This window comes from Pseudophryne corroboree, chromosome 4 (genome assembly GCF_028390025.1).
Source record: "Pseudophryne corroboree isolate aPseCor3 chromosome 4, aPseCor3.hap2, whole genome shotgun sequence".
NCBI classification, from domain to species: Eukaryota; Metazoa; Chordata; class Amphibia; order Anura; family Myobatrachidae; genus Pseudophryne; species Pseudophryne corroboree.
Genome location: NC_086447.1, coordinates 329,451,435 through 329,471,174, shown reverse-complemented (window position 1 = coordinate 329,471,174; position 19,740 = coordinate 329,451,435). Strand labels below are relative to the sequence as shown.

General features: G+C 38.5%; 1 protein-coding gene across 1 annotated transcript in view; it reads left to right on the top strand.

Annotated features, from left to right (window-relative positions):
• The window catches only part of LOC134909486 (probable cation-transporting ATPase 13A4), a 115,066-nt gene that overhangs the window by 26,174 nt on the left and 69,152 nt on the right, over positions 1–19,740 (top strand). Inside the window, exons 9-12 of the mRNA XM_063916410.1 lie at positions 728–859; positions 2,057–2,227; positions 5,141–5,298; positions 8,370–8,558. Of these exons, the coding sequence (XP_063772480.1) occupies positions 728–859; positions 2,057–2,227; positions 5,141–5,298; positions 8,370–8,558 (650 nt within the window). The remainder of the gene's footprint in view (positions 1–727; positions 860–2,056; positions 2,228–5,140; positions 5,299–8,369; positions 8,559–19,740) is intronic.

Below are 19,740 nucleotides of genomic sequence, written 5' to 3'. Positions count from 1 at the left end.
GTAATAAGATTCTCTTGCTTTGGGTGCTGCTGAGGTTACATTTTGGTGCATGTGTATTTGTAGGAGGGATGACCATTGGTGGGCTAACCATCAATGGTTAAACTTAATGGTTTCCTCAGTGATGGTCATCCATTCCCTTGGCTATGCTCTGTGCCCCAGCACCTTGTAGAAAAAAAAATCAAAACTATCAGGTGGTTTTGTGTCTGTGTCATAGATGGTGGGAAACCATTTGCTTATCCTCCATTGATGGTAAAAGTATTCAACATCTGGTATAGACAGACCATCAATGATCAATGATTTTGATTCATCAGTGGTTGATGGCCATCCCTAGTTTGCAGGGGGACAACAAACATCCTAGCACTGTCCCTTTTATAGTTTAAGTAGTTACCAACCTGTCAAACTGACAGAACAACATAGCAGTAATGTCAGCACCAGCAACTGTGTGCGCCCAAATGGAGCACCACTTGAATAAAATTATGTGATGGTAATTGTATGCCATGTTGTTCTTGAGGTGTAACTAAAAATGTAATAAAACATGTGATTCAAATATAGTATCATACACTGCCTAATTGCATACATTACTACAAACATGAATTCTGCCTGATGTAATGAAATGAATACATGATTAAATAAGTGTAGTAAAAAGGCATACGTGATAGAGCTTCTATACATGTTGTGCTGTATTCTGTCACTTAGTTGATGTCTCTGTTTCTTCATCTCCTTGCAGATTGCAGCCAGGTTGAGTCTCGACATTTAGTACCAGGGGATATTGTTGTTTTAAATGGCAAAAACTTTTTCATGTCATGTGATGCAATTTTGCTGAATGGAACATGTATTGTGAATGAGGGTATGCTAACAGGTAGGTGACAGCTGGCATTGTTGAAATTTGCTGTATGTCATCTGACTAGGAAGTAGTAAAAATAGATTCTAATTTACGATGTAGCTACCTGTTATTAAGGCAAGTTGCTCCAGGGAACTATTACAACATACTGTAAATGTAATTTATGAATATACACAAAATGCCTCAACAGATCTATATACAGTACTTCCCAATATGTCCTTAACTTGCAAGCACAGCTTATCCCAATTGTACAGTAAGTGCATTTACTATAAAATGTATCCTTCCACACTCCTAAACATGATTGTATTCACTCTTTGCTTTGAGATTGATACTTTATTGTTTATTGCAACTGAGCAGCTCTGAGAGATCTGTTGTACTGTTTTATATTTACATTTTGGGTCTTATTCGCATCACAGATGCAGCAAAATACCACTCCAATTATACTAGAGACACTGGGCTGTGAATTTAACCACACAGGAAACAGTTCTAAACACATGCACAGGTGCAGATAAAGCACAACTGAACTTGGCTTAAGAAGCCGCGGTTGCCGCATTGTAGCATTTTGTATACAGATTCAGACAAATTTGCACATAGATGTACAAATGACGCACATCAAATAGATCAGTTAAATAAAGCAAAGTAGTTTTGTCACTTTTATTTGTTTTATTTGCGCAAAAAGAGGCACATTTAATGCTAAAAAGACGCTTGGCTTTGCCGAGCTATATCGCTGGTTGCTAATTAGGGGAAATCACCAGTGCATACACACTGAACCATATAGATGAATTATATTGTTCAATGATGTCATCCACCCCCACCCCCACCCCCAAACATGCAGCTCAATGATATAGTTAAAGTTGAGCTGCATGTTTGATAGATAATGCCTGCGTGGGAACAACCCGCTAGTGCGCGCATTATTCATCGTTCAGGCATACACACTAGACGGGATGTAGATATGTAACTGGTGGTCAGGAGACTGCCGGTCACATTACCTCTCCCTACATCCCACCCCTTCACAATCCTGATGGTCAGCATGCTGACCAACAGGGACTATTACCACTCATGGGTGTCCACCCCACTAGATGATATGATATTTTAAAAAAGTTATCGTTCATACCATCTAGTGTATCGCCCAGTGTGTACGGGGCTTGAGATATTTATTACTTTCATTTATGTGAGAAAGTCAGTGTTTAGCCATAACTTTGTCTGTTCCTCTAGGTGAATGCATTCCTGTGACTAAAACACAGTTACCACATGGAGATGACACAATGCCTTGGAAACAGTACAGTGGAGAAGATTATAAGCGCCATGTACTATTCTGTGGAACGGAAGTGATACGAACTGAATCCACTGCACAGGGTCCAGCCAAAGCTGTTGTGTTAAGGACTGGTGAGTTTGATTATTGGCAGACTGACATTGCCAAGTTCCATGTAAAGTTTGTTATATATTAATAATTAGTACTTGAGTTAAAGTCAATAAAATATGTAGTGTAGGTTAAGGTTCATGTTTTTAGTTTTAATAATTTTCCCCTCGTGTATTATTTTTAGATTTTTTACTTATGTTTAATTTAAATCAGGCCTGGCCAACCTGTGGCTCTCCAGATGTTGTGAAACTACACATACAAGCATGCCTTGCCACAGTTTTAGCCTTCCCTAATAGCAAAACTGTGGCAAAGCATGATGGGACTTGTAGTTTTACAACAGCTGGAGAGCCACAGGTTGGCCAGGCCTGCTTTAAATACTTGCACTGGTGATTGTATCTGACTTAAATCTTAAATTATGTACTTTCCCCAAGGCTGATTAATGGGCCTAATTCAGACCTGATCGTAGATGTGCTAAATTTAGCACATCTGCGATCAGTCACACAGACATGCGGGGGGACGCTCAGCACAGGGCTAGTCCGCCCCGCATGTCAGGCCCAACTTCCCCCGCACAGGTAAAAAAGCATCGCACAGCGGCGATGCTTTTGTACTTGAAGAGTAGCTCCCTACCGGTGCAGCTCCTGCACACTGGCAGGGAGCTACTCATCGCTGCGAGGGTCGCAGCGGCTGTGTGTGATGTCACGCAGCCACCGCGGCCCACCCTCCGCACGGTCCGGTTACGCCTGCGTTGCCCAGACCATACCCCTAAATGGTGGCCAAACGCTGCCGGCCCGCCCTCTAACGCCCGTCGACCGCCTCTGCCTTTCAATCAGTCAGAAGCAATCACAGGGCTGAGACGGCTGTCGGCTGTCTGGCATGCACCGGCACACTGTGGCGCCGGCGCATGCGCAGTTCAGACCTGATCGGCTGCTGTGCAATTAGGTCTGAATTAGGCCCAATGTCTTTTAGTGACCATGACTACAGTTGTTATATGTACAGACAAGGGTCATTTTAAAATCCTCTTCATTACTAGTGAATGCCTTTTTAATGTATTTTTAAGGGGAAACATATTATAATATAACTTCAAAATAACATAGAGCACCTCTTGTATAAAAAATGCTTTGATAAAAAGTTAATAATATACAATTTTAGTACACTTGTAGGCCTGTAAACACTCCATGTTTAAAGTTGTTGGTAAGGTTGAACAGGACTGAAGAATGACATACGTAATATACTGTATATTACACCATTAAGATCTCACTAATCTCATTAATCATCCTGGAAGTTAAAATATGTTTACAAAAACTTTTACAAGATACAATAATTGAGTTCAACATATAGGAGTGTATTCAATTCATGTCGGATCCTTTCCATCGGAAAGTATCCGACATGTGAGTATTCAATGCCCGGCCAAACCCGACAGGGCCTGTTCCTGACAATGCCAATCTGACTTTTTTTAAAGTTAGATTGACATTGTCAGAAACGGGGCTAAAACCTGTCGGGTTTGGGCGCACTTTTGACAATACACGTGGATCGGCGGCTTAAGTTTCAAATCCACATGCTTTCCGACAAGTCGGATTTCCCGACTTGTCGGAAAAAAACAAGGTGCATTGAATAGGTCGGAACCCCTTTCCGGCAAGAGGACAATTTCCGACCAGAATTGAATACCCCCATAAGCTTTATAGTACTATGAGAGAGGACACCTTTCTTGACTCAAATTGACAAATTCATGGCCACTGTACTTGACAGCTACCTTTCAATTCAAACAGCTGGTTGCTCAAAGAAAGCCTACAGCCAGTGGTGTCAACAAGGGCCCTAAATTAGAGGGATTGCAGCCCAATCAGAATGCCTTGCTCAGTAACCATGCAATCCTCATTCCAGGCATTACATGAGACTACACAATAGACTGATTTATTTGTAAAGCTTGGCATACATTACAATTATCTGGCATACTATATGTCCAATCTGGCTGCTTGGAATGAAAATCTCATAATGTTTGGGAGCAAATGACAATCAACCATTTGCACCCAAACGCTGGAAAAAAGACTTAAATCTAAGTAATTAAATAAGGAGCAGTCTTGGTCTCACAAGTGTCATCTCCAGCCTAAACAACAATAAACCATCAGGGATAGGCCACAGCACTCTGGCATCAGGGAAAACCCACCTCCCTTCACCTGGCTCAAGGGTTGTGCCCAGGAACACCCACAACCATAACCATGCTACGAAGTCCTTGCACCTATGACTGGTTGCTAGCCTGTGCTTTCCCACCTGCTGTCCCTATCTGCAAAAAATGAGGTTTAGCAAACAAATAAAACATAAGCAAAAACATAAAAAATACAGTAGTGATGACTGAGTGGGAAATCCACTGGGAGCTCTAAACTGTTGCTGGAGACGTTGTTGCCGCTGGACTAGATATGTCCCCGCTAGACCACCAGTGACTGTTTGTCAACATTCTATCATGTCAATATTTCAACCATGTCAACATTCTCAAATCAACATTATGGGCGGTATTCAATTCTTTTCACCTCCTTCCACAACCGTTCTGCTTCTGCTGACAGATGTGGTATAATAATTTCAGCTTGCTACCCCTGGAGTAGCGAGGGCGCTCAACCATTTATGTAGTTAAACCTGGTTACTATGGGCGCAATATGTGCGATAATGGGGATCACTTCAGAAAGGAGATTGGGCATGATATATCATTTGAATACCGCCCTATGAATGCACAGTATGTGACTTTTTGAATACTTGCATAAAGTATATTTTGCTTTTTGACTGTATTTAGTATGTTTATGATATTTACCCATATACTTGTATGTAATTTATATTTCTTTGTGTGTTTGTGTATAGTATAGGTCTGATTGTGTATGCCGAGAATTATGATTATTTTATACTGGAAATTTGTGACATATAATTTATTGTTTTCTTTTATGGTTATATTTTAGGCTTCAATACAACTAAGGGGGACATGGTGAGGTCCATATTGTACCCAAAACCTTTAAACTTCAAACTACACAGAGATGTTAAATGGTTTTTCATATTTTTGGGAATTCTTGCCATTGTTGGCATTTTATATGCTGTGATCATATTTGCACAGAGAAAGGTAATGCAATTTGTATTATAATTATTTACTTTTCCACTGAGATGTTATTTTATTCCATAATGCAATTAAACATTAACAATATAGCTAAACATATTGGTTACACATATGGAACCTGTTCCTTAATTATCTTCATTATATGGTTGTGATGCCTATGGCAACTAATAGAACTATAGCTGTAATTTATTTTAGATGTTTTAGATAATAAATGCAAATTACTGATTTGCACCTATAACTTTGGAGCTATAATCATAAAAGTTTTCCTTTGAGAATCTGAATCAGTCTCTTTAATATACAGTACCAAGGGTAACCAAGAAGTGTGCTTTCTCCCCAATAATCTGAGTCTGACTTTTTTGCAGCAGTCCAAAGAGTAGTAGGAAAAGGTGTTCTCACCTCATACAGTATTGTTGGTTTTACATTCCAAATATGTTCTAGGAAGGAACACTAGAAAACACATACAGTACTTGCCTTCCCAAACTTATCCAGCTATCGTTTCATATAAGTCAGTTGTTAATTCATTTCCTTCAGTGTGAAAACTTGTCTTGTAATGTGTGATCAGCACTGCCAGTGCCTATATCTCTGGTTCTCACACACTTGTTCAACAGGACTACACACTCATTACCAGCGAGATCCAAGCAATGCATGCAGTATATAAAAAAGTGTTGATTAACCAAAGGGATTTGAAACCGCACTAGACCTGTGAAAAGTTTACACAGACAATTTAAACTCACTATGAGTTATGAAACAATATAGTGACCAACATATAGGCTCTTTTGGTAAGATACCTAAGGCACTAGGTTGGTGGTGCTCCCAGGAAATTAGTTCAGCAAACTAGAGTGGGTGGACCTACAAGTAAGTAGGGAAAAAGAGGACTAAAGGTCTAACCCGAGGCACACTTAAATATAATTATTATTTTAAATTTTAACTTTTAATATTTCTACTTATAAAATCTGAAAAAATACACAAATCTGAAGGCAAACGTTCAAAAAATTCAAACAGTAAATAAATTTAAAATGTCACGGCAGACCGTTATGTATAACAATGGTGATAAAGCATATATGTTTACATCAATTTAACAGCAGATGTTTAACAATCATCTGTCTGTACAGCAAGAGCAAAAATATTGTTCAGCAATAAATGTTCAACACTTTTATGTAGTGAGATAATCAGAACATCAAAACATCAATACAGCATGTCGAAATACAATAAATCATAACAAATAAGTGAAAAACAATGCATAAAAGTCTCCCCGAGGTGTATTACCTCTTAATAATATCGTAGGAAAAAAGCACTTGACTGTGTCTTAATTCTGAGCCACCATGTTTAAATCACAAATATCTGTGTGGAGTTTCTATGTGTCTCTAAGACAACGTTGTTTGAAGAGAAAAAATTACGGGCTGACTATGCTCGTACTAACCATATATAGGGGTATATGCAATTGCGGTCGAATTCCTGAAAATGTCGAAAAACGGGACATTTTCGCCCAAAAAAAAATTTCGACAATGCAATTCAGTACTTTTCGTCAAAAAAATGGACTTTCAAAATTCGACTTTTTGAAATTCGACATTTGTCAAATTCGACATTTCTGCAATGGTACAAATGCGGCAATTCGACAAAAGTATATTCAATTGAAGATTGTAAATTCGACAACAGTGCTGTTAGACAGTAAATTCGTCATTTTCAATCTGCCACACTTTGCTGGCGGAATCTAATAAAAAAATTTAAAAACATGTTTTTTTTTGTGTTTTTTTTATTGGTAATAGCATATCTATTTATATTAGAAGGGATTAGGTACTTGGTTTGTCTATTTTGGAGGCACAAGTATTATTTATATATATATTTTTTTTAAATTATTTTTATTTTTTAAATGGAATGGTAAAAATCAGAAAAAAAATGCGTGGGGTCCCCCCTCCTATGCATAACCAGCCTCGGGCTCTTCAAGCCGGTCCTGGTTCTAAAAATCCAGGGAAAAAACTGAAATGATTTTACCGGGGTATTAAAAGGTGCTGATCTTCTGCTGTCCCATATCTGCCTAATGCATCGAATATTGAGATGAGAGAGATCTGCTCCCTTTGCCCCGGTAAGGAAAAAGAAAAGTAGAGGTACCCACTTCTGCTTTTCCAATGGTGCTGCTCAGAGCTCTCTGTTGCTATAAAGCATTGCAGAGTAGCCCGGCTGCTGGAATGAGAGAGTGAGTGGCCTATAGGAAAAGTACACATGAACGATAGGAAGCTGTATGAGGTGGACACAGATAATCTGCTGTACAATGCCTTGTGCGCTGCACATAAATTGCTATCTTGTTAACAAAAACAGTGCACGAATTGGAAAAGCTGCTAACTCATTGAGTACTGTACCAATACAGTGTTATACTCATGCTGCATGCGATGATCCTGGTGCTGCTACAGTGGGTGCATCTGGTGGCTGATGAGTACACAGAGAAGCCGCCGCCGTCTGAAGTCCAAAACCGTCTTTGTGTATTTTTTCAGATTTTATAAGCAGAAATATTAAAAGTTAAATTTTAAAATAATAATTATATTTAAGTGTGCCCGGGTTAGACCTTTAGTCCTCTTTTTCCCTACTTACTTGTAGGTCCACCCACTCTAGTATATAAAAAAGTAATACTTCTGTGTGTAGTCAAATCTAGGAGTCATGGGAGATGTGCATCCACTGGCCTCAAAAGAACAAACGTAATTTTGTTGGCACATTGGCTACCTAAATCCAGAGGTTTGTCCAATTCAAATATGCATGATTTGTGTACATTGATAAGAGACACCACATTGTCAATAGAATAAAAACACTAGTAAGCAAACTGATTTTAGTACTTCTTACTCAGTACACTTCATCACTACACGTCTATAACCGAAAACATAACCTACTGTATATGCCTCTTATGCCTTTTCTCACTTTTAGCCCAACGGAGACTAGTGGGCCTCACATAAACTGAAGGCAAAAAAAATTACCAGTGAGGATTCTCTTAGGTCGGGGAACCACTGCTGTACACTATAATAGAATAGAAATAAAATTATATACTCTATGCTATTCTCCATGATTTCAACTCTTTATTTAACTAATAGATTTCTGCTTGGAGAATTATCGTGGAGTCCCTTGTTCTTTTGACATCTGCAATTTGCCCAATCATACCAGCTGCTCTGACTGTTGGGATTCTCTATGCCCAAAGCAGATTAAAGAAAAAGAGCATATTCTGCATCAGTCCAGACAGAATCAACATGTGCGGCCAGCTCAACCTCTTCTGCTTTGATAAAGTAACTATGTTTTCATTTTCTTTCTACATATTTAATATCACTCTTAGATTATCTCATGTTTTGTACAAATACACCACTGCCACTGAGGATATCATTAATGAGTAATATCATTTGGATCCACCTAAAGAATCTTATTTCATCATTCATAGGACTCTAAATTTCAGGAAAACATTTTTGGACAAGATGTCATGCGCTATAGAGACTGCATAATTTGACGTTTCTATATTTATATTGCTGATTTAAACCAGGTGTATATATACCATTTTTTTCTTGGACTGGGGGTTAATGTATAACACAGCCCAACACGTGTTTTGGTGCCGAGGATTTTTGAGCTGATTTTATGTATATTTAGTGTGCTGATTTCATATATACATTAATTTTCAACTATCAGCTCTAATTTTTGGGATATAAACTAGAGATGAGCGGGTTCGGTTCCTCTGAATCCGAACCCGCCCGAACTTCAGGTTTTTTTACACGGGTCCGAGCAGGCTCGGATCTTCCCGCCTTGCTCGGCTAACCCGAGCGCGCCCGAACGTCATCATCACGCTGTCGGATTCTCGCGAGGCTCGGATTCTATCGCGAGACTCGGATTCTATATAAGGAGCCGCGCGTCGCCGCCATTTTCACACGTGCATTGAGAGTCATAGGGAGAGGACGTGGCTGGCGTCCTCTCCGTTTAGAGAAGAGAGAGACACAGTATTTTGGGGAGCATTATTAGGAGGAGTACTACTATACTGTATACTACTATACTACTTGCTGAAGTGATATTTATAGATTAGATAGTGTGACTGTAAGTGTATTATCTGACTTGTGGGGGAGACACTGACAGTGGGGAGCAGTTAGAGTCTGAGAGCAGGACTCAGGAGTACATATAACGTACAGTGCACACTTTTGCTGCCAGAGTCAGTGCCACACTGCCATTGTTGTGACCACACTGACCACCAGTATAATAATATATTTTGTGATTGTCTGCTTAGGCCTCGGAGTACTAGTTGCAAGTTGCAACGTGACCTGAAGTGACCACCAGTTTAATAATCAATCACCACCAGTTTAATATATATATATATATATATATATATATATATATAAAATTGTATATAATATATATATATATATATATAATATTGTATACCACCTACCCGTGTTTTTTTTTTTTTTCATTCTTCTTTATACATACTACTATAGTAGCTTACTGTAGCAGTCTGCGGTGCTGTGCTGACCTGACAGTGTCCAGCAGGTCCGTCATCAGTCATTACATAATAAATATATATAGTACCTGTCCGGCTGCAGTACTAGTGATATTATATTGATTTCATCTCATTATCAATAATTTATCATCCAGTCTAGACTCTATATTAGCAGCAGACACAGTACGTTAGTCCACGGCTGTAGCTACCTCTGTGTCGGCACTCGGCAGTCCATCCATAATTGTATACCACCTACCCGTGGTTTTTTTTTTTTCTTTCTTCTTTGTACATACTACTATAGTATAGTAGCTTACTGTAGCAGTCTGCGGTGCTGCTGAGCTGACAGTGTCCAGCAGGTCCGTCATCAGTCATCATTACCTAATAAATATATTATCTACCTGTCCGGCTGCAGTACTAGTGATATTATATATACATACATATATATATTGATTTATTATCAATCATCCAGTCTATATTAGCAGCAGACACAGTCCACGGCTGTAGCTACCTCTGTCTCGGCACTCGGCAGTCCATCCATAATTGTATACCACCTACCCGTGTTTTTTTTTTTTCTTTCTTCTTTGTACATACTACTATAGTATAGTAGCTTACTGTAGCAGTCTGCGGTGCTGCTGAGCTGACAGTGTCCAGCAGGTCCGTCATCAGTCATCATTACCTAATAAATATATTATCTACCTGTCCGGCTGCAGTACTAGTGATATTATATATACATACATATATATATTGATTTCATCTCATTATCAATCATCCAGTCTATATTAGCAGCAGACACAGTACGTTAGTCCACGGCTGTAGCTACCTCTGTGTCGGCACTCGGCAGTCCATCCATAATTGTATACCACCTACCTGTGTTTTTTTTTTTCTTTCTTCTTTGTACATACTACTATAGTATAGTAGCTTACTGTAGCAGTCTGCGGTGCTGCTGAGCTGACAGTGTCCAGCAGGTCCGTCATCAGTCATCATTACCTAATAAATATATTATCTACCTGTCCGGCTGCAGTACTAGTGATATTATATATACATACATATATATCTTCCCTTGCATAGATGCACTCTCCTATTCAACATGTAGGGTGCAACATTAATAGTCCCATTTTTGCGACCTCCAATATCTCCCGAAGCAAGTGCACTCACTACTTATTTCAATTCCAAAGTTTCACAGTTATTTTATTCAATTCAATCTGCAGGTACAGTTGTATTAATTCATTCCGTTCATGACCATGTCCATATGGGAGTCAAAACACCACTCCAAATTTATCCATCACATCAATGCACATTTATCGTTCCACTCAGGGTACATAAATATTCTGAATATCTGTAAATATCAATGGTGCAGCTCCATCTGTATATGGCTTTCACTTGTCATGAATTTGTAATACATCATGTCTTTTTATATCTGTCGACTTCGGCCGCTTTTCGTGCCGTTAAAGACCCACATCTAAAACATACCAAAAAACAAATAGACAAATACATACAGTTACAAACTTGAATGGATGCGTGTTACACCAGCGAAATCTTTGTGACTTGTGGCTACCTGGTCCGCCGTATTCCTCGGCGTGCGTTCCACCGTCCTGCGCATGTCTATACTCAATACGGGAGTTCGGGCTCTAAGTCCCGTCAATCCGGTCACGTGGTGCGCCTCGACCACTCCCCTCATTAGGGCCGCGTCCATCGCTTACCACGTCATCTTTAGACTCCTTATGCGTGTCACTTGCGTTCCACTTCATTCTCCCTTTACATAAAGATTCGTCCCCAGTTCACTATACACTAAAATATCTCTCTGGCTATCCATTTCTACTTCGCTGATGATCACTCATCCATACAATTACAAGTTGCAATACACACCAACATTTAGATTAAAATTAAAAACAATTCATGATTTCCTATTCTATTTTAAAAAACACTTAAATTTCATATTGTTGAATAATGATCTTCCTGGCAGTTTATCAAAGTGACATTCCCCTCATCTATTTTTTATTATTATTTTATTATTTTTATGGGCCCCCAACCTTAACTTCCCAAAAAACATTTGAAATTTATATTTTCATTCATCCCCCTTGGGGCTATTGTATCTAGGTCGTAGATCCATCTGGCTTCTCTCCTTAATAATTTCTGGTCCCTATTGCCACCTCGTTCTAACGGTGGCTCGTAGTCTATCACCATACACCGTAGGGATGCTACTGTGTGGGAATTTTGCAAGAAATGCCGGGCCACTGGTTTATCACTTTTACCTTCACTGATGGCTTCCCTAATTGATCTCCTATGATTGGCCATTCTTTCTCTAAAATTCCTAGTGGTCTTCCCCACATAGACTAAGCTACATGGGCAAATTAATATGTAGATCACATATTTGGAGGTACAGGTAAGCCGATACTTGATTTCAATTTGAGCTCCTGAATGTGGGTGGGAAAAGGTTCTACCTGATAACATACCGCTGCATGTTGTACACCCTGTGCAACGGTAACAGCCAAATCGATTCGTGTTCAACCAAGTTCTTGTGATTTTTCTATCAAAGTTTTTAGTTGGCTTCATTAATAGTTGTTTTAAATTTGGACCTCTTTTAAAGGCTACCAACGGTTTTCCCAGAGTTTTCTTTAAAATCTTATCAGATCTTACTATAGGCCAGTGTTTTTTCACTGACTTACTAAATGAAATGGCTTTTGTGTCAAATTGTTTCAACACTATAAACCTTTTATCGTCTTTAACAGGTTTTTTATGCTCCTTCTCCTCCCAAATTTTCCATGCCTTTCTTAGGCATTTCTCTAAGACCTGAGGTGTATATCCTCTTTCTAGAAATCGTTCCTTCATTTCCACCAGCTGTACCTGTGCTCTATCTTTCTCCGTATTATTTCTCAAAACACGTATAAATTGTGAAACTGGTAAGCCCTCCATCAATGGTTTTGGATGGTGACTTGTGCCAAATAATATGGAGTTCCTGTCCGTGCTTTTCCTATATAGTGTGGTTCCTAAACCCTCATCTGTCTTAAAAATAGAAATATCCAAGAATTCTATTTTTTCAGCCTGAAAGTTACTAGTAAAGCGAATCGGACTATCCAATGAATTTAAATGCTCCACCATTTCCTGGAACAGTGCTTCTGTCCCTCTCCATAGGATTAGAACATCATCTATGAAACGGAAATAATGGAGAATGCTGGGACCGTAACTGGGATATATATGCTCTTCTTCATACTCTGTCATAAATATATTTGCGTACACCGGAGCCAAATTAGATCCCATTGCGGTCCCAGCACTCTGTACATAATAAGATGTACCATATCTGAAATGATTGTTTTCCAAAACACTCAGAACCAGTTCACAAACATATTCAATTGGTGGACCATCAAAAATTGCCCCAGTTAATCTTTTTCTTACTGCCTCAACTCCTAACTCATGAGGAATCGCAGTATACAGTGACACAACATCCAATGTTGCAAAATATATCTCATCCAGTGATCCTTCTATCTTTTTCAATTTTGAAAGAAGGTGGGGTGTATCCTTGATGTAACTTTTACTTTCTGTTACTACAGGTTGGAGCAGAATGTCTATATATTGGGCAATTGGTTGTAGGACCGAGCCTCTAGCCGATACTATGGGCCTTCCTGGTGGGGCAATAATTGATTTATGTATTTTTGGAATACTATAAAAGATTGGACAAGCTGGTTCATCTACTGTCAGTAATTCCACCAATTCCATGTCCAACCAACCATGTTGAATACCCCTCTCTAATAATATGTCAATCTTTGATTTTATTTGTAACATGGGGTTATCTTTCACCTCCCTATAAGTTCTTGTATCAGCCAATTGTTGTTTAATCTCACGATCATAATAGTCATAGTCTAACACTACTATTGCTCCTCCCTTATCTGCCATCCTAATGACTATTTCATCATTTTTTTGCAACGAAGATAGTGCTTTCTTTTGATCCAGACTCAGGTTAAATCTATAATGATGTTCCTTATTCATTTCATTATAATCCCCCTCAACCATACGCAAGAAGGTTTTTATACTTGCGTTATTTGACTGGGGGTCAAATGTGCTTGGTTTCCCCTTAAGGGATCCATATTTTCGCTCACTTTCCTCACGTGATTCTTTAAAGAATTCCTTTAACCTTAATTTTCTTCCTAATTTATATAAGTCAACCTGAGTGTCAAAAGTACTATTTATAAACGTGGGAACAAATGTGAATCCTAACGCTAAGACAGATAGTTCTGACTCAGTTAGTGGGTATTTTGATAAATTGAAGACATTATTTTTTAATGCCTCCTTCTTCCCCTTCTTCTTCCCCCTCCTCGGGTGCGGCCTCTTTTTGCTCTTGTATCTGTAATTGGACCTTTGTCCATGTCCACCCCTAAAAAATTATCCGAGCCACTAGGTGGAATTCCTTCCGTCCGTTCTACCTCTGAGGAGGAGCATGAGGAATCTACTGAATAGGGTTGTTTCTGTCTGAAATACCTCTGTCTTTGTTTGGGGTATTTGAAATTATCCCCACTTAACCACCTGTACACATTATGGTTTTTGTAGTCATTTAATACTACATCCAATTTATTTCTTTTAAATGCTACTAGGTCCTTTCTATACCGTTCTACATTCACAGTTAATTTCTGCATCCATTTTTCACCCACATCCTCATCTAATTTCGATTGGTGAGATAATTTAAAATCCCCCAACTCTCCTTTTATTTTTTTAAGGTCACTGCCCACCTCTTCAATCACCAAAAGTAACAAATCCATTGAACATTTGTTCAAAACAAAACACCATTTACTACAGAAAGCTGGATTTGTTCGTCCGATAGTTGGTACGTTGGGGATTCTAAAACCTCTAGGGATTTTCTTTTGTCTATAATAATCCGAGAGGAATTGTCCATGTAAGACTAGGTCTACCTCTTTTTTGGACAATCTTAGTAATTTATGATAATGATCTAGGGTAGTCTCTGCTGGTAATTCACCAAATTCCTCCTTAGCAAATAATACCTTCTCTGCATCATCATCTGTCAAACTCAGTTGTTTATTCTCTGCTTGTGCCAACAGAGCTTCATCCAAAAATCTACTTCCTGATTGTGTCATTTTTATAATTTATACAAACTAACTGTTTGATCTAATGTTCACAATTATACCAATTAGTAATCAGTCAACTACCAATTGAGATTACTATAGGATTTCGACCATTCAACAATCAATAAAGAACCGTTTAAAAACAATTATATATCACCACAGTTAGTGTTATTGCACAAATGCCTGTAGAATGAAATGATTCAACAAAGCAATCAATTATTCTGTCAATCTTATTTCTTCTTCAATTCCAGCTGGGGTGCATCTATATTAGATTTTTAGTCCGTCCAATATCTTCCCTTGCATAGATGCACTCTCCTATTCAACTTGTAGGGTGCAACATTAATAGTCCCATTTTTGCGACCTCCAATATCTCCCGAAGCAAGTGCACTCACTACTTATTTCAATTCCAAAGTTTCACAGTTATTTTATTCAATTCAATCTGCAGGTACAGTTGTATTAATTCATTCCGTTCATGACCATGTCCATATGGGAGTCAAAACACCACTCCAAATTTATCCATCACATCAATGCACATTTATCGTTCCACTCAGGGTACATAAATATTCTGAATATCTGTAAATATCAATGGTGCAGCTCCATCTGTATATGGCTTTCACTTGTCATGAATTTGTAATACATCATGTCTTTTTATATCTGTCGACTTCGGCCGCTTTTCATGCCGTTAAAGACCCACATCTAAAACATACCAAAAAACAAATAGACAAATACATACAGTTACAAACTTGAATGGATGCGTGTTACACCAGCGAAATCTTTGTGACTTGTGGCTACCTGGTCCGCCGTATTCCTCGGCGTGCGTTCCACCGTCCTGCGCATGTCTATACTCAATACGGGAGTTCGGGCTCTAAGTCCCGTCAATCCGGTCACGTGGTGCGCCTCGACCACTCCCCTCATTAGGGCCGCGTCCATCGCTTACCACGTCATCTTTAGACTCCTTATGCGTGTCACTTGCGTTCCACTTCATTCTCCCTTTACATAAAGATTCGTCCCCAGTTCACTATACACTAAAATATCTCTCTGGCTATCCATTTCTACATCGCTGATGATCACTCATCCATACAATTACAAGTTGCAATACACACCAACATTTAGATTAAAATTAAAAACAATTCATGATTTCCTATTCTATTTTAAAAAACACTTAAATTTCATATTGTTGAATAATGATCTTCCTGGCAGTTTTTATCAAAGTGACATTCCCCTCATCTATTTTTTATTATTATTTTATTATTTTTATGGGCCCCCAACCTTAACTTCCCAAACGTTAGAACGAGGTGGCAATAGGGACCAGAAATTATTAAGGAGAGAAGCCAGATGGATCTACGACCTAGATACAATAGCCCCAAGGGGGATGAATGAAAATATAAATTTCAAATGTTTTTTGGGAATTGAATAAAATAACTGTGAAACTTTGGAATTGAAATAAGTAGTGAGTGCACTTGCTTCGGGAGATATTGGAGGTCGCAAAAATGGGACTATTAATGTTGCACCCTACATGTTGAATAGGAGAGTGCATCTATGCAAGGGAAGATATTGGACGGACTAAAAATCTAATATAGATGCACCCCAGCTGGAATTGAAGAAGAAATAAGATTGACAGAATAATTGATTGCTTTGTTGAATCATTTCATTCTACAGGCATTTGTGCAATAACACTAACTGTGGTGATATATAATTGTTTTTAAACGGTTCTTTATTGATTGTTGAATGGTCGAAATCCTATAGTAATCTCAATTGGTAGTTGACTGATTACTAATTGGTATAATTGTGAACATTAGATCAAACAGTTAGTTTGTATAAATTATAAAAATGACACAATCAGGAAGTAGATTTTTGGATGAAGCTCTGTTGGCACAAGCAGAGAATAAACAACTGAGTTTGACAGATGATGATGCAGAGAAGGTATTATTTGCTAAGGAGGAATTTGGTGAATTACCAGCAGAGACTACCCTAGATCTTTATCATAAATTACTAAGATTGTCCAAAAAAGAGGTAGACCTAGTCTTACATGGACAATTCCTCTCGGATTATTATAGACAAAAGAAAATCCCTAGAGGTTTTAGAATCCCCAACGTACCAACTATCGGACGAACAAATCCAGCTTTCTGTAGTAAATGGTGTAGTGTTTTGAACAAATGTTCAATGGATTTGTTACTTTTGGTGATTGAAGAGGTGGGCAGTGACCTTAAAAAAATAAAAGGAGAGTTGGGGGATTTTAAATTATCTCACCAATCGAAATTAGACGAGGATGTGGGTGAAAAATGGATGGAGAAATTAACTGTGAATGTAGAACAGTATAGAAAGGACCTAGTAGCATTTAAAAGAAATAAATTGGATGTAGTATTAAATGACTACAAAAACCATAATGTGTACAGGTGGTTAAGTGGGGATAATTTCAAATACCCCAAACAAAGACAGAGGTATTTCAGACAGAAACAACCCTATTCAGTAGATTCCTCATGCTCCTCCTCAGAGGTAGAACGGACGGAAGGAATTCCACCTAGTGGCTCGGATAATTTTTTAGGGGTGGACATGGACAAAGGTCCAATTACAGATACAAGAGCAAAAAGAGGCCGCACCCGAGGAGGGGGAAGAAGAAGGGGAAGAAGGAGGCATTAAAAAATAATGTCTTCAATTTATCAAAATACCCACTAACTGAGTCAGAACTATCTGTCTTAGCGTTAGGATTCACATTTGTTCCCACGTTTATAAATAGTACTTTTGACACTCAGGTTGACTTATATAAATTAGGAAGAAAATTAAGGTTAAAGGAATTCTTTAAAGAATCACGTGAGGAAAGTGAGCGAAAATATGGATCCCTTAAGGGGAAACCAAGCACATTTGACCCCCAGTCAAATAACGCAAGTATAAAAACCTTCTTGCGTATGGTTGAGGGGGATTATAATGAAATGAATAAGGAACATCATTATAGATTTAACCTGAGTCTGGATCAAAAGAAAGCACTATCTTCGTTGCAAAAAAATGATGAAATAGTCATTAGGATGGCAGATAAGGGAGGAGCAATAGTAGTGTTAGACTATGACTATTATGATCGTGAGATTAAACAACAATTGGCTGATACAAGAACTTATAGGGAGGTGAAAGATAACCCCATGTTACAAATAAAATCAAAGATTGACATATTATTAGAGAGGGGTATTCAACATGGTTGGTTGGACATGGAATTGGTGGAATTACTGACAGTAGATGAACCAGCTTGTCCAATCTTTTATAGTATTCCAAAAATACATAAATCAATTATTGCCCCACCAGGAAGGCCCATAGTATCGGCTAGAGGCTCGGTCCTACAACCAATTGCCCAATATATAGACATTCTGCTCCAACCTGTAGTAACAGAAAGTAAAAGTTACATCAAGGATACACCCCACCTTCTTTCAAAATTGAAAAAGATAGAAGGATCACTGGATGAGATATATTTTGCAACATTGGATGTTGTGTCACTGTATACTGCGATTCCTCATGAGTTAGGAGTTGAGGCAGTAAGAAAAAGATTAACTGGGGCAATTTTTGATGGTCCACCAATTGAATATGTTTGTGAACTGGTTCTGAGTGTTTTGGAAAACAATCATTTCAGATATGGTACATCTTATTATGTACAGAGTGCTGGGACCGCAATGGGATCTAATTTGGCTCCGGTGTACGCAAATATATTTATGACAGAGTATGAAGAAGAGCATATATATCCCAGTTACGGTCCCAGCATTCTCCATTATTTCCGTTTCATAGATGATGTTCTAATCCTATGGAGAGGGACAGAAGCACTGTTCCAGGAAATGGTGGAGAATTTAAATTCACTGGATAGTCCGATTCGCTTTACTAGTAACTTTCAGGCTGAAAAAATAGAATTCTTGGATATTTCTATTTTTAAGACAGATGAGGGTTTAGGAACCACACTATATAGGAAAAGCAAGGACAGGAACTCCATATTATTTGGCACAAGTCACCATCCAAAACCATTGATGGAGGGCTTACCAGTTTCACAATTTATACGTGTTTTGAGAAATAATACGGAGAAAGATAGAGCACAGGTACAGCTGGTGGAAATGAAGGAACGATTTCTAGAAAGAGGATATACACCTCAGGTCTTAGAGAAATGCCTAAGAAAGGCATGGAAAATTTGGGAGGAGAAGGAGCATAAAAAACCTGTTAAAGACGATAAAAGGTTTATAGTGTTGAAACAATTTGACACAAAAGCCATTTCATTTAGTAAGTCAGTGAAAAAACACTGGCCTATAGTAAGATCTGATAAGATTTTAAAGAAAACTCTGGGAAAACCGTTGGTAGCCTTTAAAAGAGGTCCAAATTTAAAACAACTATTAATGAAGCCAACTAAAAACTTTGATAGAAAAATCACAAGAACTTGGTTGAACACGAATCGATTTGGCTGTTACCGTTGCACAGGGTGTACAACATGCAGCGGTATGTTATCAGGTAGAACCTTTTCCCACCCACATTCAGGAGCTCAAATTGAAATCAAGTATCGGCTTACCTGTACCTCCAAATATGTGATCTACATATTAATTTGCCCATGTAGCTTAGTCTATGTGGGGAAGACCACTAGGAATTTTAGAGAAAGAATGGCCAATCATAGGAGATCAATTAGGGAAGCCATCAGTGAAGGTAAAAGTGATAAACCAGTGGCCCGGCATTTCTTGCAAAATTCCCACACAGTAGCATCCCTACGGTGTATGGTGATAGACTACGAGCCACCGTTAGAACGAGGTGGCAATAGGGACCAGAAATTATTAAGGAGAGAAGCCAGATGGATCTACGACCTAGATACAATAGCCCCAAGGGGGATGAATGAAAATATAAATTTCAAATGTTTTTTGGGAAGTTAAGGTTGGGGGCCCATAAAAATAATAAAATAATAATAAAAAA